We start from the raw sequence: 24,605 nt of genomic DNA on the forward strand, positions 1-24,605 counted from the left end.
GGGGGACAACTCCGGCCTAGCACAGTTTGCTTTGGGCTCCTTATCATTCTTTTTTTTTTTTCTGTTTATCTTCTGAATTTCCTTTTCATGTCTTCTCTGCTTCCCCTTGCCTACTTTTTAATTGTTTATTATATTGCCACTGTTTATTGATTAAAATGTTTCTTAATGTTTCATTTATTAAGAGCTCAAGAGTTGAACATCGGCATTTTGGGCGTTAGGAACAACAATGAAATCCCACCGTGAATGAGCTGATGAGCTTTATTCTGTTGTCAGTGACTCTTTAGAAAAAAAAAAGGGTGTGTTGAGGGCGTGTGCCCTTCCCGCTGTCATCGACGCGGTGCGGAACCAATGTATGAGGGTTGCGGACATCGCCGGATTGGTTTTCCTGAGAGGCCTCGTCGCTGGTTCCTTTTTGGTTTCCCGTCACCGCGCATGCGCCGCCTGCGCTCCGTCGCTCCCGCCTCGGGCTCGGGCTAGGGCTCCGGGATGTCCGCGTTGTGCGACCCTCCCGGGGCCCCAGGGCCTCCCGGGCCTGCCCCGGCCACCCACGGTCCCGCGCCTCTCAGGTAGTCAGAGCCCCTGGCATCCTCCCCCACCTCGCGGCCCCGCGCCGATCCCCAGCCTCCTGGGCTGAAACCCGGCTCCTGCCTCGAGAACTCGCGTCAGGGTTCGCAGCGATTGCTGGCCGGGTCCTCTCAGAACTCAGGCACTGCCTCACCGAAACGCTGGGCTCCGGGCCCGCGCCAGCAAGACTCGATTCCGCCCACCCCTAGACCCCGACGGCCAGCTACCCTAGGGCCCGGCCTTGCTCTGCCGGGAGTCGGAGGTCGCAGAACTCTCGGGCACCCGGCAGCCCTGCCCCTTCTAGTCCCGAGGGAAGCCCGGGCCCCGACTCCGTGGAGACTGCCGGAGAGCCCCGGCCCCGAAGCCCACTGGATGCTTCCTCTGGCCTCTCCCTGGCCCTCTCACGGAGTCACTCCACTCGCCTTGGATTGTGCTGTCTGTGTGTGTGTGTGTGTTTGAGGAACCGGACAGACATGGCACAGCCAGAGCCTTAGCCCCTTGCCTCCTCCCCTAACACTGGCTTCCGAACCTCAGAAGCTGTATGTTTCAGGAGTGGAAGGGTTGAAAAGCAGGACCCTGTCTGTGCTTGGGGCGCCCTCGTTCCCAGGCTCGTTGAGGCTGGGGTCGCTGGTGGTTGTTGCTGTGTGGGTGATTAGGATGCCTGCAGAGTGTGGGAAGACATGAGTTGGGAGGAAGAGCCCTTAATAAGGAACTTAAATTTTTCTTTGCGGGAAGATTCCAGGGTGCTTCTGTTGTTGGGGAAGGAGGGGAGCGTGTGTGTAAAGCTGGGAAGGTGTTTTCTTTTCTTTTCTTTTTTGACAGGCAGAGTGGATAGTGAGAGAGAAAGGTCTTTTATGCCGTTGGTTCACCCTCCAATGGCCGCAGCAGCCGGCGCATCGTGCTGATCCGAAGGCAGGAGCCAGGCGCTTCTCCTGGTCTCCCATGCGGGTGCAGGGCCCAAGGACTTGGGCCATCCTCCACTGCCTTCCCGGGCCATAGCAGAGAGCTGGCCTGGAAGAGGGCCAACTGGGATAGAATCCGGTGCCCCAACCGGGACTAGAACCCGGTGTGCTGGCGCCGCAAGGCAGAGGATTAGCCTGTTAAGCCACGGCGCCAGCCCAGGGAAGGTGTTTTCAAAATGGTTGTTACAGAAACACGAGTGCTTCCCATATATCAGGTTCCTCCACAGAAGGAGATTCAGTGTAGAGCGAGCCTGGAGGTGGTTCCTAATTCTTGAATATATAGTCTGCTTGCTTAACCTTGATTTTCTTATCTGTAAAATGCAATTATGATAATTCTTTATTGAACTGTTGTCAGGATTGAAATAAATACATAGGGCATACTTAAAAGAATACCTGACACATTCTAAGAGTTAACTATTATTGCTATTATTGAAAGAAAAATGGCCTTTGTTGAGTGATTAGTGTGAACCAGATGTGGTACTTAAATGATGATCAAATGGCATTGGTTTTGACTCATGTAGATTTTTGAACTAATTTAAATATTTATTTATTTATTCATGTTTATTTGAAAGGCAGACAGAAAGATCTTCTGTCCGCTGGTTCACTCCCCAAATGCTTGAAACAGCAGGGATTGGGCCAGGCCCAAACCCAGATCTTGGGACTCAGTGCAGGAATCTCATTTGGGTGGCAGGGAACAAGTACTTAAGTCATCACCTGCTGCCTCCCCGAGTGAGCACCAGTAGGAAGCCGGCTCAGAGGCAGAGCTGACTTGAACCCAGGCACTCCGACATGGGATGTGGGCATTTCAAGCCTTGTCTTAGTTGCTGCCCCAAATGTCCACCCCTAGGTGTGGTACTTAAGTGCTTTAGAAACCTTTTTTACTGAGAAAGGTATAATATTATCCTTATTTTACATAGAAGGAAACCAAAGCTCACAGAGGAAATGAAACTTGCCTAATATAATATCTAAGTCCATTTCTTTTGTTGTTTTCTTACAGTGCTCAGGAGCTGTCCCAGGAAATCAAGGCTTTTCTGACTGGCGTAGACCCCATTCTGGGCCACCAACTCACAGCCCGGGAACATGCTCGCTGTGGTCTTCTCCTGCTCCGCTCCTTGCCACCTGCTCGGACTGCTGTGCTTGACCACTTGAGAGGCGTCTTTGATGAGAGTGTCCGGGCCCATCTGGCCACCCTGGATGAAAGCCCTGTGGCTGGTCCACCTCATCTCCGGCCACCTCCCCCCTCCCATGTCCCTGCTGGGGGACCTGGTCTAGAGGATGTGGTGCAGGAAGTACAGCAGGTGCTGTCTGAGTTTATCCGGGCCAACCCGAAGGCCTGGGCACCTGTGATTAGCGCGTGGTCCATTGATCTCATGGGGCAGCTGAGCAGCACATACTCGGGCCAGCACCAGCGTGTGCCCCATGCCACTGGCTCTCTGAACGAACTGCTGCAGCTGTGGATGGGCTGTAGGGCCACACGCACATTAATGGACATCTACGTGCAGTGCCTCTCAGCTCTCATTGGTAGCTGCCCGGATGCATGTGTGGATGCCTTGCTGGATACCTCTGTCCAGCATTCCCCACACTTTGACTGGGTTGTAGCACATATTGGCTCCTCTTTTCCTGGCACTATCATCTCCCGAGTCCTCTCCTGTGGCCTTAAGGATTTCTGTGTCCATGGTGGGGCTGGAGGTGGAGCTGGTGGTAGTGGTGGAAGCTCTTCTCAAACCCCCTCTACAGACCCCTTCCCTGGATCTCCTGCCATCCCTGGGGAGAAACGGGTACCCAAGATTGCCTCAGTTGTAGGCATCCTAGGGCACCTGGCCTCCCGCCATGGAGACAGCATTCGACGAGAGCTCCTGCGGATGTTCCACGATAGCCTGGCAGGGAGCACTGGGGGCCGGAGTGGGGACCCCTCTCTCCAGGCCACAGTTCCCTTCCTGCTGCAGCTGGCGGTTATGTCACCAGCTTTGTTGGGCACAGTCTCTGGAGAGCTCGTGGACTGCCTCAAGCCTCCAGCTGTGCTGAGCCAGCTACAGCAACACCTGCAGGGTTTCCCCCGAGAGGAGCTGGACAACATGCTGAACCTGGCTGTACACCTGGTGAGCCAGGCCTCTGGGGCAGGTGCCTACCGCCTGCTGCAGTTCCTAGTGGACACAGCTATGCCTGCTTCGGTCATTACCACCCAGGGCCTGGCTGTGCCAGACACTGTGCGTGAGGCCTGTGACCGGCTGATCCAACTGCTGCTACTGCACCTGCAGAAACTGGTTCATCACCGGGGAGGGTCTCCTGGGGAAGGGGTGCTGGGCCCACCCCCACCTCCCCGCCCGGTGCCCTTTCTAGATGCATTAAGAAACCATGTTGGAGAGCTGTGTGGAGAGACATTACGACTGGAACGGAAGCGCTTCCTCTGGCAGCACCAGCTCTTGGGCCTGCTGTCCGTCTATACCCGGCCAAGCTGTGGACCTGAGGCCCTGGGTCATCTACTGAGCCGAGCCCGAAGCCCCGAAGAGTTGAGTTTGGCTACTCAGTTGTATGCAGGGCTGGTGGTCAGTCTTTCTGGCCTCTTGCCCCTGGCCTTCCGAAGCTGCCTGGCTCGGGTGCACGCAGGGACTTTACAGCCTCCCTTCACAGCCCGGTTCCTGCGTAACTTAGCACTGCTAGTGGGGTGGGAACAGCAGGGCGGAGAGGGACCAGCAGCCCTAGGGGCTCGGTTTGGGGAGTCGGCCTCGGCTCATCTGTCTGACCTGGCTCCTCTCTTGCTGCATCCTGAGGAGGAAGTAGCCGAAGCTGCTGCCTCCCTCCTGGCCATTTGTCCGTTTCCTCTGGAAGCCCTGTCCCCCTCCCAGCTCCTGGGACTGGTGAGGGCTGGGGTGCACCGCTTCTTTGCTTCTCTGAGGCTGCACGGCCCCCCAGGCGTGGCCTCAGCCTCCCAGCTTCTCACCCGCCTCTCTCAGACCTCCCCAGCTGGGCTCAAGGCTGTCCTGCAGCTCCTAGTGGAGGGAGCGTTACATCGGGGCAACACAGAACTGTTCGGAGGGGAAGTGGATGGGGACAATGAGACTCTCTCAGTTGTCTCAGCTCCTCTGGCTTCTGCCTCCCTGTTGGACACAAATCGCCGGCATACTGCGGCTGTGCCAGGTCCTGGAGGCATCTGGTCTGTTTTCCATGCTGGAGTCATCGGCCGTGGATTAAAGCCGCCCAAGTTTGTCCAGTCACGAAATCAGCAGGAAGTGATCTATAACACCCAGAGCCTCCTCAGCCTCCTGGTCCACTGCTGCAGTGCCTCTGGGGGCAATGAATGTGGAGGATTCTGGGGGGCTCCCACCCTGAGCCCAGAGGCAGCCAAAGCAGTGGCAGTGACCTTGGTGGAGAGTGTGTGTCCTGATGCAGCTGGTGCTGAGCTGGCCTGGCCCCCTGAGGAGCATGCTCGGGCCACCGTGGAGCGGGATCTCCGCATTGGCCGGCGCTTCAGGGAACAGCCCCTGCTCTTCGAGCTGTTAAAGCTGGTAGCGGCTGCTCCCCCAGCCCTGTGCTACTGCTCTGTGCTGCTGCGGGGGCTGCTGGCCGCCCTCCTGGGCCATTGGGAGGCCTCTCGACACCCTGATACGGCCCACTCTCCCTGGCACCTGGAGGCTTCCTGCACCCTGGTGGCTGTCATGGCAGAGGGAAGCCTCCTGCCACCAGCGCTGGGTAACATGCACGAGGTATTTAGCCAACTGGCACCTTTCGAAGTGCGTCTGCTGCTGCTCAGTGTCTGGGGCTTTCTCCGGGAGCATGGGCCCTTGCCCCAGAAGTTCATCTTCCAGTCGGAGCGTGGCCGCTTCATCCGGGACTTCTCCAGGGAGGGTGGGGGTGAGGGTGGCCCCCATCTAGCTGTGTTGCACAGTGTCCTCCACCGCAACATTGATCGCCTGGGCCTTTTCTCTGGCCGTTTCCAGGCACCTTCATCCACCCTCCTTCGGCAGGGGACGTAGCCTTTCCCAGCTCCAGAAACGAGGGAGGTTGAGCAGTGAGAAAAGGGACTAAGGTGCTACTGAAGGGTGGAAGTTTCTCTTCTAAGTCCTTGGCCTAAAGGGAGCTGTCACTTTTTTCCTCCCCCACCATTTTTTCTAAATAAAAATTTGCCGAGTTGAGAAAAACAGCCCAATGCTTCTGTCTGATCCTGAGAACTGCTAAGTCGGACAGCACCCCAAACTGGACATTCCCGCCCCCTGCCTCTCAGCCCGCCCCTGACCCAGCCCCTTTAGGGGAGTTTAGAGTGCGCGCTCAGCCAATAGGACAGCCGTCAGGCCGCGCTCTGGCTCGACCAATTAGAGGGCCGGAAGGGGCGGGCGCTGACATACGTGGCTCCAGCGCGCAGGGGGAGGGGAGGCCCGGGGTCAAGGAGCAAACCCGGCACAAGATGGCGGCGGTAGCGGCAGTGGCGGCGCGTAGGAGGCGGTGAGGAGCCCGGAATCCCGGGGCGCTCCCGGGACGTCCCTAGACCCCCAGAGCCCTATATTCCCCCTTCTTGAATGTGCCCCTGTCACTCCTAGCTTCGCGAGGATCCTTTGTCCCTTGGAAGCGGCTTCAGGCGTCTCCAGCCTCCCCGCGGTAGAGCCGCGCGACGTTGGGGCCCTAGCCTCTGGGGCTCCAAGCTCTGGCCCAGAGGCTTAAAGAAGGCCACACATGTGTGCCCTTCTTGGCCTTGGCCGTTCTCAGGCGCCGCTCTCCCTTGGGGGCTCACGGCGGTCTGTGCCGCGGTCTCCTTCCTGCAGGGCGCGGGGCGGTCGGGGGGGATGAGACGCGGCCCAGCCTGGGGCGGGCAGCTGCCCTGTGGCCCTTTGGCTGGGGTGGAAGCACCGCGGCTGGCAGTGCTGCCCGTACTGCCCTTCTTGCCGTCCCCTCCTCCCCCGCCCGGAGTCGGACCCTCCCCTGCCGTTGTCTTCACGTGGGCACCTGCCCTGGCTAGTGAACTGTCCACGGTGGCTGGACACGGCTGGGGCAGGATCCAGTCAGTTCGCAGTCTGCCTGGATGGTGTTGCTCAGACCCCACACGTTTGAATGGTTTGGTCTGCGCTTTCGAGTTTACATTACTGAAACAAAAAAGGTTCGAAGGACATCCTCGGCGCGCAAAGCATTTACCAGGATCTAGCGGATGTACTGGGCTGGGAGCATGTACTGTCAGCGGCAATGAAAAAGGCGTGGATCATAAACTCAGCCTTCTGGAAGTCTGTGATGTGAAGCAGTAAACAGGTGCAACTTGCCCTGCGGCTCGTTCCTGCTTTGGCTCTATGGACACCTCTTGTTGTGGGTGTTAAGTGCACCCCTGAGTTCCTGGGGTCTTCCGGCAGGTCAGAGCTGAAAGGTCCTTTAGAAATCCTGTCCCCGTTGGTGTCTCCTCAAACCTGTTTTGTATTCTGCAAATAGGGCTCCAGAGAGTATGTACTTTAACTCACTGTACTTAAAATTACTGCTGCTCCGGGCAGGGGGCTGTGGGTGGGTCTGCGGTCACTTCTCAGGTCCTGGCCCCCATGCCTTATTGTGTGTTCCTGGTAGCATTTTTTCCTGCTTGTTTTGCTGGTACTTAGTTCCTGCTGAGCCTATGAAGCCAGTGCCTAGTGTTTTCTTCACTCTTCTTTCTGGCCTGGTGTCCAGTGCTTGCTTTGCGCATTCTTCTGGAGCTGAAAGGCTGCCTGTGTTCTCCCAGACATTTTCTTTACCTTGAGCTCTCAAGAGGATCCTGAGACTAATGCTAGGTACAGTGTATGGTAGGCCCTGGTTTTAGCTGCCCTATGACAGGTTGCAGAGTTTTGTTGCTTAGAAGCAGCCTGTCTCCCCTGCCTGCCCCACCTTCACTTTGGAACACTTTGTCAGAGCGTGCTCCTGGATCCCTCACATCGGAGTCCCCGGAAAAGTGTGTTTAAAATGCAGATGCCCAAAGCTTGGGAATCTTCATAACAAGCACCAGAGGTGATTCTTAACAGACAATAAAATAGAAGAGCCTCTGTTTAATATTTATTTATGAATGAATATATCCCTCAAATTAACTTTTTAAAATAAGCCTATTAGTTCCTTTTGTTTCATTGGCTAGCATGTTGGAGAAGGGACAGTTTGTGATGACTTCTTGGGGTGGTGATGGTCCCTGGTGGGGCCGGCTCCCTTCATCCTGCTGGTGGTTGGTGGGAATGCAAAGCACTCGGGGCTCAGTGCACTTTTGCTGTCATATTCTTTTCAGCCTTAGGTAGCAATGGTGGTAATTTGTCTTTTTATTTTTTGAGGTTTATTTATTTGAATGGCAGAGAAGGGAAGTGAGAGACAGAGATGCCTTCCATCTGCTGGTTTAGTCCTCAAATGCCTGCAACATTTGGAACTGGGCCACACCAAATTCAGGAGAGAGAGAGAAATGAATAAATCTTCCATCTACTGGTTCACTCCCCAAATACCTACAACATTCGGTGGTGCAGGCCAGGCCCAATCCAGGAGCCAGGAATTCTGTCTAGGTCTACCACTTGGGTAGTAGCAACCCAAATATTTGGGTCATTGTCTGCTGCCTTCCTAGCTCCTTAGCAGGAAGCTGGATCCGGAGCAAAGGAGCTAAGACTTCAACTGGCACTCCTTTATGAGATGGGGGCATCTTAAGCTGCTATTTAACTCGATGGCCCCAGCTCCACCCTTGGTGATTTGTCTTGAAGATGGAGGAGTGGAGATCAGAGGAGCAGGATCCCTAAGGTGCTAGGGAAGTTGAGACCCTGGTAGGGGGCCGGTGCTGTGGCGCAGCGGGTAAAGCCACCGCCTGCAGTGCTGGCATCCATATGGGCGCTGGTTTGAGACCCAGCTGCTGCACTTCCAATCCAGCTCTCTGCAATGGCCTGCGAAAGCAGTGGAAGATGGCCCAGGTCCTTGGGCCCTTGCACCCATGTGGGAGACCTGGAGGAAGCTCCTACCTCCTGGCTTCGGATTGGCACAGCTCCAGCCATTGTGGCCAGTTGGGGAATGGACCAGCAGATGGAAGACCTCTCTCTCTCTCTCTCTGCCTCTGCCTCTCCGTAACTCTGCCTTTCAAATAAATAAATAAATCTTAAAAAAAAAAAAAAAAAAAAAAAAAAGACCCTGGTGACCGGGACCGTCAGGGTAGAGGTACATCTTGACTTTTTAACTCTGTTCCACCCAGTGCCATACCCAGGGAAAGGCACAGCTTGCTTTGTTTCTCTGTTCCACACGTGTGGTACCACCATCATTTCCTCTGGGACTAGCTATTACTGCTGCTTTCCTCTGAGAGGCTGATGTAACCAGAGTCAATACGAGGGCCCCTGAAGGCCAGAGATCCTTTGTCCACTTCCTCTGCTTTGTGCAGGGAAGGTGTGAGTGAGCTGACTGCTCAGGCCTGGCCTGTCGCCACATGCATTCTGCCTTTTCTGTTCAGTGCGGCTGCATCCTTGCCTCCCTTTCCTGAGCTGTCTTCTAGGACCGTGATGGGAAGAAGTCTTCCCTGTTGACAGTGGAGTCCTCGCTGACCGCTGTGCTGATTGTCCCTCTGTCCTCTGTCTCCGCAGGTCTTGGTCCTCGCTGACCACTGTGCTGATTGTCCCTCTGTCCTCTGTCTCCGCAGGTCTTGGCCAGGTTTGGTACTGGCTTCTTTAGGGCTCTGCCTGGGGATTGCCCTTGCTGTGGATAGAAGCAACTTCAAGACCTGTGAAGAAAGTTCCTTCTGCAAGTATGATATTTCTGGGAGAATGGGATGGAAATAGGGTAACGTGGGAGTAGCCTGGGACCCTGCAAGTACTAGTAGGACCTCGGGACACAGGGGTGCCCTCACACCTTACTTCCCATCCATTCCACTTGGCAGGAGGCAGCGAAGCATACGGCCAGGCCTCTCTCCATACCGAGCTTTGCTGGACACTCTTCAGCTTGGTCCTGATGCCCTCACGGTTCATCTGATCCATGAGGTCACCAAGGTAAGGGGAGACAAGGACAAGTGTGGTGGGTGTGGACACATGGCTAAGGGATACTTTTGGAAGGGGGAACCTGTAGCAGGACATCCTGTCCTAGCTTAATCTTGGGACTTTGTGAATAAATTTGCTTTCAGTTTCTTTAGGCAAAGGGCTCAAAGGAGGGGACCTCTCAGGAAGAAATGGGTTCAGAAGGCACTTCATGGTATAGCTCTTCTTTGTCCAGATCCAAACCTCTGTCCCCATAGGTATTACTGGTGCTGGAACTCCAGGGGCTTCAAAAGAACATGACTCGCATCAGGATTGATGAGCTGGAGCCCCTGCGGCCCCGATACCGTGTGCCCGATGTTTTGGTGGCTGATCCCCCCACAGCTCGGTAAATTTTTTCTTTTCAACTTTTATTTATTTATTTTAAGAGGAGAGTTACTATCTGCTGTTTCATTCATTGAATACCTGCATCCCCTGAAAGTAACGGGGGCTGTGCTAGACTGAAACCAGGTTCCAGGAGCTCAGTCCGTGTCTCCCACATGGGTGGTGGGAACTCAGCTACTTGAGTTATCACTGCTGCCTCCCAGAGTCTGCATTAGCAGGATGCTGGAGTCAGGAGCTGGAACTTGGACTTCAACCCAAGTACGCTGTTGGGAGATATTGGCATCTTAAGTGCTAGGCTAAGTGCCTGCTCCAGCTTAGTGAATTTTTTACTGAGAAGCATACCCATCTCCATGTCCTTTTTCTCCCTTCTACTGAACCTTTTTTTTTTTTTTTGGTAGCTGACTTTCTTTTTTTTAGATTTATTTATTTATTTGAAAGTCAGAGTTACACAGAGATAGAAGGAGAGGTGGGGCGGGGGGTGGGGGAGGAAGAGGTTCTCCATCCGCTTGTTCACTCCCCAGCTGGCTGCAGTGGCTGGAGCTGCGCCGATCCGGAGCTAGGAGCCAGGAGCCAGGAGACTCCTCTGGTTCTCCCATGTGGGTGCAGGGGGCCCAAGGACCTGGACCATCTTCCACTGCTATCCCAGGCCATAGCAGAGAGCTGGATAGGAAGAGGAGCACCAGGGTCTTGAACCGGCACCCATGTGGGATGCTGGCGCTTCAGGCCAGAGCTTTAACTCACTGTGCCACAGTGCTGGCCCCTTTGATGGCTGACTTTCTTTCCCACATGAGGGTATTAGTTGAGTGAGCACCTTACTCCTCTCTCAACCTTTCCTCATGTCTTCCTCTGTTTCACTTACCTTCTCATTTACCTGTTTTTTATTCATTCAGCAAACAGGTATTGCTTTCTCTTCTGTGCCAGGCCTCAACTAGGTGCTGGTGTTAAAATAAGAAATAAGGCACAAATCTTGCCTTTCAGGAATACAGTATCTCCCTGGTTCATTTGTTGCTTATCTGTTTTTCTTTTTCTCTCTTTCTTCCTTTCTTTTAGGAGCCCTCACATTCTTGAGTTAAGACACATTGCTGTCCTTGTTCCATTGTAGCATGCGTGTGCTCTACAGATTTATGTATTTCTTTATTTGAAATGCAACTATAGAAAGGGAGAGACAGAGACAGAAAGAAAGATCTTCTGTCCACTGGTTCACTCCCCCAAATGGCCCTGATTTTGAGGCTGGGCCTGGCAGAAGCCAGGAGGCTGGAACACCATCTGTGTCTCCCACATGAGTGGCAGAGACCCAAGCACTTGTGCCATCTTCTACTTCCTCAGGTGCATTAGCAGAGAGCTGGATTAGAAGTGGAGCCCCTGGGGCTTGAACTGATACTCATATCGATGCCGGTGTCATGGGCAGCAGCCTAAAGCTGCACCACAACACCAGCCCCTTGGCTTGTCTCGTAATACATAATTTAGGAAATAGCATAATGAAACCTCTACTTTATAAACCCTGTCAATCTTCTCCCAGTTCAACCATGTACTTCCCACTGTCCCTGACTCTCCAAGAAGTGATTGCTATTCTGAAGTTTATCATTACCTTATGTTTTTTGTTCTTACAGTTATATTGTGTGTATATGTGTGTAAATGCTGTGGATATATGCTTATGCAATAAATTATGTGGCTTTGTTTTTGAGATTTGTAGGGAATGTATCTTAGTGATCTTAGAGAATGTGATCTGGAATTCCTCTTTTCATAACTGTTCTGTTGCATGTCTCTCCAGTTCATTCATTTTACTGCTGTGTAGTATTATGTTGCCTGAGCACACTCCAGCTTACCTGTACATTTCCATATTTATAGGTATTAAGGTTGTTTCCAGTGTTTTGCTGCCCAAAGTGTTGGCATGGACATTCTTGTCCATGTCTCCTGTTGTCCTTGTGCAAGACTTTCTCTGGTTTATGACTAGGAGAGGTACTGTAGGGTTGTAGAGCATGAGGATGATCAACTTTTAAGATAAAACCGAAGGGGTTTGCTAATTTGCACTTCCACCAGCAGTTTACAGGAGAGCTTATTGATCTGCATGCTCTCCATCTCATGGCACCATTGGACTTAATTTTTGTCAGTAGAATGGATATAAAACAGCACATGTTGGTCTTCGTTTGGTGTTGGTGTTTCCCAGTTAATGAGGTGAGCATCTCTTTCTGCTATACTGTTCAGTGAGTTGGTCATTCACAACTTTTGCCCATTGTTCTTTTATGTTGTCCTCATTAATATAGAGCTCATTAAATAGTCCCAATACTGATTCTTTGTCACTTATTTGTATTGCTGCTCTCTTTTTCCAGGGTGTAGTTTATTTTTGATTTCCTAAAGGTATCTTTGAAAATAAAAATCTTTTTGGAGTAGGCTTGTTTTACAGTGGGTTAAACTGCTAAGTGGGATGCGGGCATCCCATTTTGGAGTGCTTGAGATCAAGTCCTGTATCTGCTGCTGATCCAGCTTCCTGCTAATGTGCCTAAAAGACAGCAGAAAGTGGTCCAAGTACTTCGGTTCCTGCCATCCACATGGGAGGCCAGGATGGAGTTCTGGCTCCAGGCTTCAGCACTGGAATGAACAGTGGTTGGATGATCTCTCTCTCCCTCTCCCCATATCCCTCCCTCCTTCTCTGCCACTCTGCCTTTAAAATAAACTATTAACTACAAATAAGCAAATAAAAGCACTGTATTTCAGAATTGTTTTAGATTTATAGGAAAGTTGCAAGTATATTCTTATAGTTCCTGTATCCACGGCACCCACTTTCCCTTGCAGTTAACAACACTGTGGTTCCTTGTACCTGATGAATTAGTAGTGAGTCATTACTCTTAACCAAAGTCTACATTTTGTGTTTCCTTAGTTTTTACCTAATGAACTTCTTGTGTTACAGAGTCCCATCCAGGATGCCATGTTGTATTTATATTTATTTGTCACGCCTGACATAGTTTCTTACTTTTCTTGTTCTTTGTGATCCTAAATGTGCCTTATGATAAATAGAAATCCCTAATCTTAATGCTGTTAGATGTATCAGTCTTTTATCTTCTAGTGTGTATTCCTTATATTGTTTAAATAATCCTTCTCTATTTCAAGGTCAGAAAAATATTTGTTTATATTCTAGAATTTTTATTACTAAATCTTGATCTTTCTGGAATTGATATGTGTATCTGGTATGAGGTAAGAACATGACACCATTTTTTTTTTCTTTCTGGGAAATATTTTTTTTCCTGTCCCACTAGTCTTTGTTTCTTCAATATCTGCCATGCCATCTTTCTTAACTTCAAAGTTCTGAGTGTGCTTGGGCCTTCATTTGTTTCTACACTGTGACCACACTGTGACTCCTAGCAGTTCCTCCTTCTGAACTATTGTGACTGTATCCCCTTTGATCCCTTCTCAGGCTTTCTATCTCTGGTCGTGATGACAATAGTGTGGAGCTAACAGTGGCTGAGGGACCCTACAAAATCATCTTGACGGCAAAGCCTTTCCGCCTTGACCTGCTGGAGGACCGCAGCCTGCTGCTCAGTGTCAATGCCCGAGGACTCATGGGCTTTGAGCACCAGAGGGCCCGCAGGGTCCCGTGAGTACTATAGTCAGGACTACAGGGAACCTAACATGCAAGGGCCTAGGGATGTTATGGGGTCTGGCGCTTTAGTTCCTGGGGGGAGACAGGGTGGGGCCTGGGGGCTGGGAGGAGCTGTCTAGCAGGGAGGGCAGGAATCAGACCTGGGTTGCAGTTTCCTCCATTTCCTGTACAGGCCAGGAGACAGTCGCTTTTTGTCCCTGAGCTGTACCCTGGGCATCTCCTCTGGGAGTCCTGCCTGGGTCTGCCTCTCCCTCCTCCCCTTCTCATATCATCGCATTTCCCAAATTTATTTTCTTTCTTTTTATTTTTTTATTTTTTGGTTTCTTTCCCCCCCATCTCTGGAAGTTTGTCTACTGAAACTCACTTTTATGTTTCTGTTTTTGTGTTGGTTTTGTGCCTCCTTTTCCCCTTCCCCACCCATCTCCTCCTGCCCCAGTTTCTCGGATAGAGTTAGTCTCACGCTCGGTAGCATGTGGGATAAGATCAAGAACCTTTTCTCTAGGTAAATCCATTTGGCTATTGGTACTGTATCTGTTCCTGTGCCCTTACCCACCCTTTACTCTGGCCCTCGGGGGAACATGCCTATGACCCTTTCATGCCCTCACCTTTGCTTACCCCAGTTCTCAGCTATGTGGTATCTAAGTCCCCTGTTGCCCTGACTGGGAGCCCCCTGGGAGAAGGAAAATGAAACGTTTGCAGTCCTTAAGGAATGTAGGGAGCTCACGGCTGTGCCAGTGGGTGGAGTGGTGCTGCCTGTGGCTGGGATTGCTGGCTTTCAGCCAGGGTGCACTTTAGTTTCTGGCTTAGTTGCTTGCCAGCTGCCCTTGAAAAGCACCCTTTGGCAGACCCTTTGAAGTCCTGTGTAGCCATAGGGACTTGCTGTAGTATGACCTGCTTGCTTTTGCAAATCCCTGTGTTGGGCCAGAAGGCTGAGGCCCAGTGAGGGCACTTAAGGCCAGATTCTCAATGGAGGCCCCAAAAGCCAGGACTAGCGTTCAGAACCCAGGCCCTGAACCACTCTGCCTGTTCCTTCTGAGATGCTGGCAGAAGCTGGTGATTAGGGCCTTTGTGCAGAGGGTACTTCCTGGTGGCATTTACTCCTCATTTCCCTTTCTCATCCCTCCACCCCTGTACCCCCCTCTTTTGTGAACTTACCTGCTCACTGGGGGTCCCTCCAACCTTTAACATTCAGTCCCTTCCTCCATTGCTTTCGTTCCTTTGGACCCTTGGCTCTCTATTCCCCCACCCCTCCTTCCACTAGCCCCTCGTCCCTGCCCCCTCTGGATTGGAGCAGACAGCTCTCCTACCTTCCAGGCAAGGATCAAAAGACCCAGCTGAGGGCGATGAGGCCCAGCCCGAGGAGATGCCTGAGGATGGTGACAAGGCAAGTAGGAGTGGGTGGGTGGTCGGTGGATGAGGCTGGCTGGGAGGCTGGAGGGGAAAGACCCACAAGAAACTTGAGCTTAGTGTTGCCCTCAGGGATGGAATTTAGAAAATGAGAGGGGCAAGAGAGAGAACTGGTTATGATTGGGTAGTGGTTCACTTTCCTCCTTACAGCCAGAGGAGACCCAGGGGAAGGCAGAGAAAGATGAGCCAGGAGCCTGGGAGGAGACATTCAAAACTCACTCTGACAGCAAGCCACATGGTGAGGGGCTGGGAGAGCCGAGGGTAGGGGCACAGGGAGTCCTTTGCTGAGCCGAGGCCCTGGAGCTCATCCTTTGCTTTCTTCTAGGCCCCACGTCTGTGGGTCTGGACTTCTCTCTGCCAGGCATGGAACATGTGTATGGAATCCCTGAGCATGCAGACAGCCTGAGGCTCAAGGTCACTGAGTGAGTTCCATGGTGACAGCAGGGTCCGGGGGGAAGGAGAGCAGGAAGAAGTTAGGGGCTTGGGGAGGTGTGTGTGCAGATTCAGTACTCAGACCCGGGAGATCACTGCCCATGCCTGACTCACCTTTGTTGATCAGAAAACCCTTCTTTGAGAAAGGGCAGAGGGGCCAGGCTTTGTGGCACAGTGGGTTAAACTGCTGCTAGGGATGCCCACATCCCTTATTGGAGTGCCTGGCTACTCTGCTTCCGATCTAGTTCCCTGCTGATGCACTTGGGAGGCAGCAGATGATGATCCAAGTTTTTGCCTCCTATGTGGGAGACCCAAATGGAGTTTCAGGCTCCTGGCTTCTGCATGAACCAGCAGATGGAGGATCTCTCTGTTTGTTACTCTCCTTCTCTGTGTCACTCTGCTTTTAAAAAAGAAAAAAAAGGAAGGACAGAGGAGCCAGTTCTTATGGCATACCTGTGTTGTTGGGGTGAGGGTTGCATGTTCCACAGGCTGGGGCCAGTTATTACCCCAAGTTTATATGTTTGTAGAGATGGGGAGCCGTATCGCCTCTACAATTTGGATGTGTTCCAGTACGAGCTGTACAACCCCATGGCCCTCTATGGGTCTGTGCCTGTGCTCTTGGCTCATAACCCTCATCGTGACTTGGGCATCTTCTGGCTTAATGCGGCAGAGACCTGGGTTGATATATCGTCTAACACTGCAGGGAAGGTATGAGCACGGGTCCTGGGAGAAGGGAGGGAGGGAGGTTGTCAGGCCTTGAGGCAGATGGGTATACTAAGGCCATTAGCTTTGAAGAGGCTGGTGGGATAGCCTCTTTGGGGACTGAGTGAGAGAGGGGGTCCTGGGTCTTGGTGGACGGCATTTGAGTTTTCCAATCACTCCTCGCACACATGGGGAAGGCATTGTCCTTTCCAGACTGAGGGCTTTGCGTCTCAGTACCTTATGTGCTGGGCACTCTTCTAGATGCTGCAGATGTGCTGAGCTTGAACAGGGAAGAGGGAGACACATTAAACAGGGAAAAGGGAAGGCAGCTGAGCTCAGGGGAGTAGGTGCTAAGGAAGAGCTGACACAGTCCCATGGTGAGGGTGGTGGCGGTGCTTAAATAGTATGGTCTGGGGATGCTTCACTGAGGAGATGACTTTCCATCTCAGACCAAAGTAAGTTTTTTGGAGTCAGCTGTGTGAGTGCTCTAAGGAGAGAAGCGATGCTTCTGTCTTGGGGCTGGGAAATGAGAACGCAGGTGTCTGATCTCTTTGATCCCCTGTGCAGACCTTGTTTGGGAAGATGCTGGACTACTTGCAAGGCTCTGGGGAGACCCCGCAGACAGATGTCCGCTGGATGTCAGAAAGTGGCATTATCGATGTCTTCCTGCTCCTTGGGCCTTCCGTCTTTGATGTCTTTCGGCAGTACGCTAGCCTCACAGGTACCTGGTGTCCTCACTCTGTCGATGGCCTCATATTTCTGCCCTTGTCTTGAGAGGGCTGGTTCTGTGCCCCAGCCCGTTTGCCACCCCTTTGCCCTTCAACCTCTCTTAATTTCTGGGTTGCCCCCATTGGCCCCAGGTTGGACCTGATCCCCGTTGTGACCCCCATCCCTCAATGAACCTGCAGGCACCCAGGCATTGCCCCCGCTCTTCTCCCTGGGCTACCACCAGAGCCGCTGGAACTACCGGGACGAGGCTGATGTGCTGGAAGTGGATCAGGGCTTTGATGATCACAACATGCCCTGCGACGTCATCTGGCTGGACATCGAACATGCCGACGGCAAGCGGTACTTCACCTGGGACCCCAGCCGCTTCCCACAGCCGCTTACCATGCTAGAGCACTTGGCCTCCAAGAGGCGGAAGGTAAAAGGGCTGTGGCCATGGTTGGTCTCCACAGGGAAGGCTAAGGCAGAATAGCTCTGGAGAGCTCTAACCACTCATGTTCCTTTACCCCAGCTGGTGGCCATCGTGGACCCCCATATCAAAGTGGACTCTAACTACCGAGTTCATGAAGAGCTACGGAACCAGGGGCTGTACATTAAAACTCGGGACGGCTCTGACTATGAGGGTTGGTGCTGGCCAGGTAGGCAAGCCCAGAAATGAGGGAGAAACAACTGAGAGGCCACAGAGGTAGAATGGTAGCGCTTTGGTTCCGTGGGTTCACAGCCACCCTTACCCTCTCACAGGCTCAGCTGGTTACCCTGACTTCACTAATCCCATGATGAGGACCTGGTGGGCTCACATGTTCAACTTTGACAATTATGAGGTAGGAAAGGCCTCTCCCCATGACCTGTTCCATCTTTCCTACCCTGCCTCCCCACGTACGTCTTCTTTGCTTGGCACCTGCTGTTTTGATTGGTTGGCTGTAACTTATCAGGGACCTCTGATGACCCTGGGAGCTCTCTGCTGTGACAGTTTGTCTCACTTTCTTACCTTTCCATTTGTATTTTCTGCCTGTATCCCCAGGGCTCAGCTCCCAACCTCTACATCTGGAATGACATGAATGAACCATCTGTGTTCAATGGTCCTGAGGTCACCATGCTCAAAGATGCCCAGCATTATGGTGGCTGGGAGCACCGGGATGTCCATAACATCTATGGCTTCTATGTGGTAAGGGGCTGAGAGAAGAGTTGGTGAAAAGGGGGAATATAGGGCTCAGAGACTGAGTTCCTGGGCACTTGCAACAGGTGATGGATGTCTTTTGCTCCTCACTGTCCCTCTTCTCTCCCCTCTCCCTTCCTAGCACATGGCGACTGCTGATGGGCTAATACTGCGTTCCGGGGGCGTAGAACGCCCCTTTGTCCTGAGTAGGGCTTTCTTCGCTGGCTCCCAGCGCTTTGGTAAGATTTGGAGAATGAGAACTAACGCAGAGGGCTGTGAAGGGTGGATGGTGGGAGCCATGAGTCTAGGCGTGGCTTTCTGAGAAACCTATCCATGCCCCATCCTCTGAGGGCGACACCCTGTGTCCTCCCACTTGTGCAGTTTAAGGGGAGCCAGGAGTGGGAGGTCCAGTCCTTGTTCAAGTGCTCTTATGAACTCTGCCGTCTTCAGCAAAGTCCTGGGTGGCCCAGAGTGGATGTGGCAGGTCAGAGGAATGGGCTGTAGAAAAGGCTGAGTCCCTTCTCGGTGTGCAACCTCCCTCCCTCCCTCTTGTGTTCTGCAGGTGCAGTGTGGACAGGGGACAACACTGCAGAGTGGGACCATTTGAAGATCACTATCCCTATGTGTCTCAGCCTGGGGCTGGTGGGACTTACCTTCTGTGGGGGTAAGAGTAGGAGGAATTTGGGAGGGGGCAAAGTAGAGGGCCCACAACCTAGGCCTGGGCAGAGAGCTCAGAGTCTAGGGTGGGCCTTGGGAAGCTCCTCAGCAAGCATCTCTGCTTCACCCACCTTTCTGACCTGCTTTCTTCTACCCCCTCCCAGCGGATGTGGGCGGCTTCTTCAAAAATTCAGAGCCAGAGCTGCTTGTACGCTGGTACCAGATGGGTGCATACCAGCCATTCTTCCGGGCACATGCCCACCTGGACACTGGGCGGCGAGAGCCTTGGCTGTTATCCTCTCAGCACCAAGACATAATCCGGGATGCCCTAGGCCAGCGATATTCCCTGCTGCCTTTCTGGTACACCCTCTTCTATCAGGCCCATCGTGAAGGGGTTCCTGTCATGAGGTAAGTCATTCACTGAGTCTGTGTAGAGTGGGTTGAGGTGGCTAGGGGACAGTAGAGAGTGAGCCATATCTCTGGGCCTCTTCATTTGACAGGTCCTTGTGAAGAAGGGAGTCTCATTTAAAGATCAAGAGTGAAGGGCAAAGTAATAGGATTAACAACAGTAAATATTTAAAGAGAATTGCCAACAGTGATGAGTTGTTTGACAAAAATAAAACAGTAATGGGATTAGGGGAATCACAAAAAGACTTAGCAGAAGGCGAAGTTAGATGAGGTCTGAAAGACGAGTGACTCTGACTTTTGGGAGCTAGAGGAAGAATAGTGCAGGCTGAAGGGACCACAGGTGCAAAACAAGAGCCAGTAATCTGATCCCAGAGGGCCTGGCAGGCTGGGCACTGAAGTGTGTGAGGAAGCTGCTGAAAGACGGCTGTGCAGAGCAGTTGGATGGTGGGCAGGGGAGCAGAGGCAGAGAGCAGGGTTAGGAGTGAAACGAGCTGACGAGGGTGGTCTTTTGTAGCTGAAGCCTGGACCCTAGCTGCTGCAAGTTTCTGAGTCTTCCCCTATTCTTTAACATGAAAGAGATCTCTCATCTGTTGGTTCTTCTCCAAATGCCCACAACAGCCAGGACTGGGCCAGGCTGAAGCCAAGGACTGGGAACTCAATTTGGGTCTCCTACAGGAGACAGGGACCCAGCTACTTGAGCACATCGTCTGCTGTCTGAAGGTTCACGTCAGCCGGAAGCCAGATTTGGGAGCAGGGCTAGGACTTGAAGGCAGGCACTCTGATAGGGGCATCCTGAGTGGTGTCCTATCTTTTGTTTTTTAACAAAACAAAATTTTGTTTGAAAGTCAGAGTTACAGAGAGGGAGTCTGCTGGTTTGTTCCACAAATGGCTGCAATGACCAGGGCTGGGCCAGACTGAAGCCACGAGCTTCATCTGGGTCTCCATGTGGGTGCAGAGACTCAAGAACTTGGACCATCTTCCACTGCTTTCCCAGATGCATCAGCCAGGAACTAGATTGGAAGTGGAGCATTCAGGACTTGAACCATTGCCCACTTGGGATGCCAGCACTGCAGGCAGCAGCTTAACCCGCGATAACATAGTGCTAGCCCCAAGTGTCTTAAGTGCTAGGCATAGTGCTCCCTGCTCCAGTCCCAGTGCTATTCTCTGTCTTTTTTTTTTTTTTTTTTTTTTTATTTTTTTATTTTATTTTTTTTTTTATTTTTGACAGGCAGAGTGGACAGTGAGAGAGAGAGAGACAGAGAGAAAGGTCTTCCTTTTGCCGTTGGTTCACCCTCCAATGGCCGCCACGGTAGCGCGCTGCGGCCGGCGCACCGCGCTGTTCCGATGGCAGGAGCCAGGTGCTTATCCTGGTCTCCCTTGGGGTGCAGAGCCCAAACACTTGGGCTATCCTCCACTGCACTCCCTGGCCACAGCAGAGAGCTGGCCTGGAAGAGGGGCAACCGGGACAGGATCGGTGCCCCGACCGGGACTAGAACCCGGTGTGCCGGCGCCGCAAGGCGGAGGATTAGCCTGTTGAGCCACGGCGCCGGCCTATTCTCTGTCTTTTTTAAAAAAATTTATTTTTTAAAAAATTTATTTTTAAAAAAATTTATTTTTTATTTTATTTATTTGAAAAGCAGTTACAGACCAAGAGGAAGAGGTAGATCTTCTGTCCACTAATTCACCCACCAGATGGCCACATTGTCCAGGTCTGGGCCACATTGAAGCCAGGAGCCAGGAGTTTCTTCCAGGTCTCCCACATGGGTGGCAGGAACCCAAGCATTTGTGCCATTTTTCACTGCTTTCCCAGGCTTGTTAGCAGGGAGTTAGATCAGAAGGGGGAACATCCAGGACACAATCTGTTGCCTATATGGGAAACCGGTGTGATAGGCAGGGGTCTTACCCATTATAACACAATGCCAGCCTCCCCACCCCCTTTTAAAAATATTTATTTGAAAGAGAGGGAGGGGCCGGCGCTGTGGTACAGCGGGTTAAAGCCCTGGCCTGAAGCGCCATTTCTAGTCCCGGCTGCTCCTCTTCCGATCCAGCTCTCTGCTGTGGCTTGGGATAGTAGTAGAAGATAACCCAGGTCCTTGGACCCCTTCACCCACATGGGAGATGCAGAAGAAGCTCCTGGCTTCTGATCGGTGCCGTTCCGGCTGTTTTGGCCATCTGGGGGCGTGAACCAGCGGATGGAAGACCTTTTTCTCTGTTTCTACCTCTCTCTGTTACTCTTTCAAATAAATCTTTAAAAAAAAAAAAAAAAAAAAAAAAAGAAGGAGAGAGATCTTCCATCCTTTGTTTCACTCAAGAAATGACTGGAATGGTCAGAGCTAGATCAGGCTGAAACTTATGATCCGGGTATTCCATCTGTGTTTCCCATGTGGTCCAGGGGCCCAAGCACCATAATCATCCTCCACTGCACTCCCACCCAGGTGCATTAGCAGAGAGCTGGACTGGAATTGGAGCAGCTGAGACTTGAACGGGCACCCAAATGGGATGCACAGTGGCTTAACTCATTGCATCACAATGCCGGCTCTGGCATTGCTATTATTAATTCTTGCAGATGTATATTTGACTTCTTATAAAACAAATACCTTCCTTTCTCACTTCCTTCCTAGGCCCATGTGGGTGCACTATCCTCAAGACGTGACTACCTTCAGTATAGACGATCAGTTCCTACTTGGTGAGAGATGGGGAGAATGTTTTGGTGGTGCTTGGGATAGGGTTGAGAAGCGTTTGTGGGCACTCTGTAGATGCCTGGGGTGAATGAGTGCAGCTGGTGGTGCAAGAGGACAGGCACTTGGGTGGTCTCAGGCCTAGGAACTGATCCCTCCTTTCAGAGTTGATTCTGTTGTGTTTCAGGGGATGCACTGCTGGTTCACCCTGTATCTGACTCTGGGGCCCATGGTGTGCAGGTCTATCTGCCTGGCCAGGGGGAGGTAAGTTAAGGAAGGTTGTGGTAAAGATAGTGGGAGCCAAAGGAGCAGACAGGATGGGGGCATCCGCGTTGAGCAACCGATTATCATACTCCTCTGTCACCTTTAGGTGTGGTACGACGTTCAGAGCTACCAGAAGCATCATGGTCCCCAGACCCTGTACCTGCCTGTAACTCTAAGCAGTGTGAGTATTTCTGGCCCAGCTGCTAGCTCCATCTGCCTGTGGGTTTCTGGAAGGGGAAAAGGGTGTGCTTTGGGATCCAGTACCTGAGTGGGCACAGATGGGCAAGAGCAACAGGTGCCATGGGGTTGCAGAGGAGGGGCTTCATTGCAGCTCTGCTCCTGCCCCAGATTCCTGTGTTCCAGCGTGGAGGGACAATTGTGCCTCGATGGATGCGAGTGCGGCGTTCTTCAGACTGCATGAAGGACGACCCCCTCACTCTCTTTGTTGCACTCAGCCCCCAGGTAAGTGCGCAGGCAGGATGCGTCTTCAGCTGTCGGCCCACCTCCCCACGGCTCAGTCCTCTGGAGATGTGCCCTTTGCCCCCTCTTGGGCTGAGGTACTCACCTGCCCTATTTCTGCTCAGGGTACAGCCCAAGGAGAACTGTTTTTGGATGATGGGCACACGTTCAACTATCAGACTCGCCAGGAATTCCTGCTGCGTCGATTCTCATTCTCTGGCAACACCCTTGTTTCCAGGTAACGGGGTGCCCTCTGTGGGGTGCTGGGCCTTGGGATACACAGTTCACCTGGCTTCTGACCTGGCTTTGGGTTTCGCTCTTCCTTCTGCTCTGACAAATTATCCCTTGATGAGCATCTGTTTTTGCCACCTTCAGCTCAGCAGACTCCAAAGGCCACTTTGAGACCCCAATTTGGATTGAGCGTGTGGTGATCATGGGGGCTGGAAAGCCAGCAGCCGTGGTGCTCCAGACAAAGGGTGAGTGCCCAGTCCACCTGCCTGGGTGGGCACAGAGGGGAAGCGGGTGCAGTTGGGATGTCTTTGTCTCTGGGAAAGTAGTTGCTGTCCTTTGCCTAATACTGTGACTGTGATGCTCCTCTTCCTCCCCCAGAATCTCCTGAAAGCCGCCTAGAGTTCCAGCATGACCCCGAGACCTCTGTGTTGATTCTGCGCAAGCCTGGTGTCAATGTGGCCTCTGACTGGAGCATTCAGCTGCGATAACCCAGGGGTGTTCTGGGTTGGGAGGAGGTGAAGCAGTGGGAAGTTATCCTTTCTTCTGCTTTGGAGTTTGACACACACAGACACACAGACACACAGACCCTAGCCTTGACCTTTCTTATCCCAAGACCCAGATTCTGCCAACATCTGGGCAGGATGAGAGGGTTGTCCCTGGTCTCCAAATTCCTCTTGTGATCTCTTGAGCCGTCCCACTTGGTTGATACCAAGCCTTTCCCTTTGTCCTGCCCCCCACCCCAACTTCCTGTTGCTCTAACTGGAGCACATCGACTTAGGAAGACGTGAGGACCACAGGGCCCTTGCCTTGCCTTCTTGGGGGCCCTCAATCTCCTACAGGCCCTAATTCATTCATACCTCTTGTGTTGATGCCATTTCCTGGAAGAAGATGAAGACTCCGAGCTTTAAGGCTCCTTCTGTCTTTGCTCTGCTTCCCCACCACACTGCTTTCCTGTCCCTCCTTTTATTTCTCCCTCCTGACACTACCCTGTCAGCCATCCATTTTTTATGCCCCACTGATACACTGGGACCACCCTTTTTACCTGTAAGGGATGAATGGATCAAAGGAGTGAGGTTGCTGGAGAACACCCTCTTCTCTCTCATCCCCATATTTCCTTTCCCCAATTCCTTCTAGAGCTGCTGCAGTTCTGATGGGGGCAGTTCTACCTCCCCTGTCCCTTGGGGGAAAAAAGTTTCTACGCCTCCTTAAGAGGGGATGGGCATTAAACTTCTTTTGCCCCCTTCTTGTCCCCTTGAGGGGCATTCAAGATGGAGAAATCAGTTGTGGTTTCATTGAATCACGAACACCTGTATTTATTGCTGGGAAAAGGCTGAGGGTGGGGGGAGATGATCATGTGTGCCCAGGGCTGGCCAGAAGCCCTGGGTGGGGTGGGGTGGGGAAGACTAATGGAGAATGAATGGGAATATTTGTGGGAATTCTTTTTACTTCTTGGCCCCCAGCTGTGACAGGTTTTGATAAAAGGAAAAACAATAAAGAAACCATAAGTAACTGTCAAGTGTCTGGATTCTAGTTCTACCTGAGCCATGTATCCTAGAAGCCAAAGAGCCTGACATTTTCACCAGGCTTCAGCTTAAGTCTCATTTGCGCATCAATTAGCTAGCACAGGGGCAAGCATTTGGCACAAGTGGCTTAAGATGCCACTTGGGAGCTGGCACCTGTGATGTAGACATCTCATATGGGCGTTTGAGTCCTGGCTGCTCCGCTTCTGATCCAGCTCTCTGCTAATGTGCCTGGAAAAGCAGCAGAAGATGGCCCCCAGTACCCACATGGGAGACCTGGAAGGAGCCCCTGGTTCCTGGCTTCTGATCAGCCTAGCTCTGGCTGTTGCAGCCATCTGGGGATGGAGAATTCTTTTAAACTTTTAAAATAAATCTTAAAAAAAAAAGCCACTTGTGATGTCCACATTCTTTGGAGTACCTGGAATCCCAGCTACTCTGCTTTGGACCACCTTCCTGTGCTAATGGATGTCCCGGGAAGCAGTAGATGAGCAGTTCAACCAGTTGAGTTCACGTCACCCACTGGGGAGACCCAGGTGGA

At 52.2% G+C, this 24,605-nt stretch overlaps 2 protein-coding genes across 3 annotated transcripts; both read left to right on the plus strand.

The window, feature by feature from the left end:
* The first annotated feature begins 452 nt into the window (after positions 1-452).
* Positions 453-5,660, plus strand: INTS5 (integrator complex subunit 5). The gene is made up of 2 exons (XM_062195993.1): positions 453-566; positions 2,524-5,660. The coding sequence occupies exons 1-2, from the start codon at positions 487-489 to the stop codon at positions 5,498-5,500; spliced, it is 3,057 nt and encodes a 1,018-aa protein (XP_062051977.1). The 5' UTR covers positions 453-486; the 3' UTR covers positions 5,501-5,660.
* Positions 5,661-5,887: 227 nt separating this feature from the next.
* GANAB (glucosidase II alpha subunit) lies at positions 5,888-24,057 on the plus strand. Of its 2 annotated transcripts, XM_062195994.1 has the most exons (25): positions 5,888-5,966; positions 9,118-9,222; positions 9,355-9,463; positions 9,706-9,833; positions 13,242-13,421; positions 13,864-13,929; positions 14,742-14,811; positions 14,985-15,072; positions 15,160-15,256; positions 15,794-15,974; positions 16,536-16,689; positions 16,877-17,112; positions 17,206-17,332; positions 17,436-17,515; positions 17,716-17,859; positions 17,993-18,089; positions 18,413-18,514; positions 18,672-18,915; positions 21,537-21,601; positions 21,781-21,857; positions 21,964-22,038; positions 22,206-22,319; positions 22,442-22,554; positions 22,692-22,792; positions 22,926-24,057. In XM_062195994.1, exons 1-25 carry the CDS (start codon positions 5,929-5,931, stop codon positions 23,033-23,035), a joined length of 2,901 nt encoding a protein of 966 aa, XP_062051978.1. In that variant the 5' UTR covers positions 5,888-5,928; the 3' UTR covers positions 23,036-24,057. The 2 variants fall into 2 exon arrangements, with proteins under 2 accessions (XP_062051978.1, XP_062051979.1); XM_062195995.1 differs by lacking the exon at positions 13,864-13,929.
* The last annotated feature ends 548 nt before the right edge of the window (positions 24,058-24,605 follow it).

The sequence above is a fragment of the Lepus europaeus genome, chromosome 7 (assembly GCF_033115175.1).
Source record: "Lepus europaeus isolate LE1 chromosome 7, mLepTim1.pri, whole genome shotgun sequence".
Classification (NCBI taxonomy): domain Eukaryota; kingdom Metazoa; phylum Chordata; class Mammalia; order Lagomorpha; family Leporidae; genus Lepus; species Lepus europaeus.

Bases quoted from the DNA above. Each gene is read 5' to 3' on its own strand.
- GANAB (XM_062195994.1), top strand. From the start codon at position 5,929: ATGGCGGCGGTAGCGGCAGTGGCGGCGCGTAGGAGGCG. The intron at 16,690-16,876 runs GTACCTGGTGTC...ATGAACCTGCAG, and splicing joins GCAGTACGCTAGCCTCACAG to GCACCCAGGCATTGCCCCCG. The intron at 17,516-17,715 runs GTAGGAAAGGCC...CTGTATCCCCAG, and splicing joins TCAACTTTGACAATTATGAG to GGCTCAGCTCCCAACCTCTA.
- INTS5 (XM_062195993.1), top strand. From the start codon at position 487: ATGTCCGCGTTGTGCGACCCTCCCGGGGCCCCAGGGCCTCCCGGGCCT. The intron at 567-2,523 runs GTAGTCAGAGCC...GTTTTCTTACAG, and splicing joins CACGGTCCCGCGCCTCTCAG to TGCTCAGGAGCTGTCCCAGG.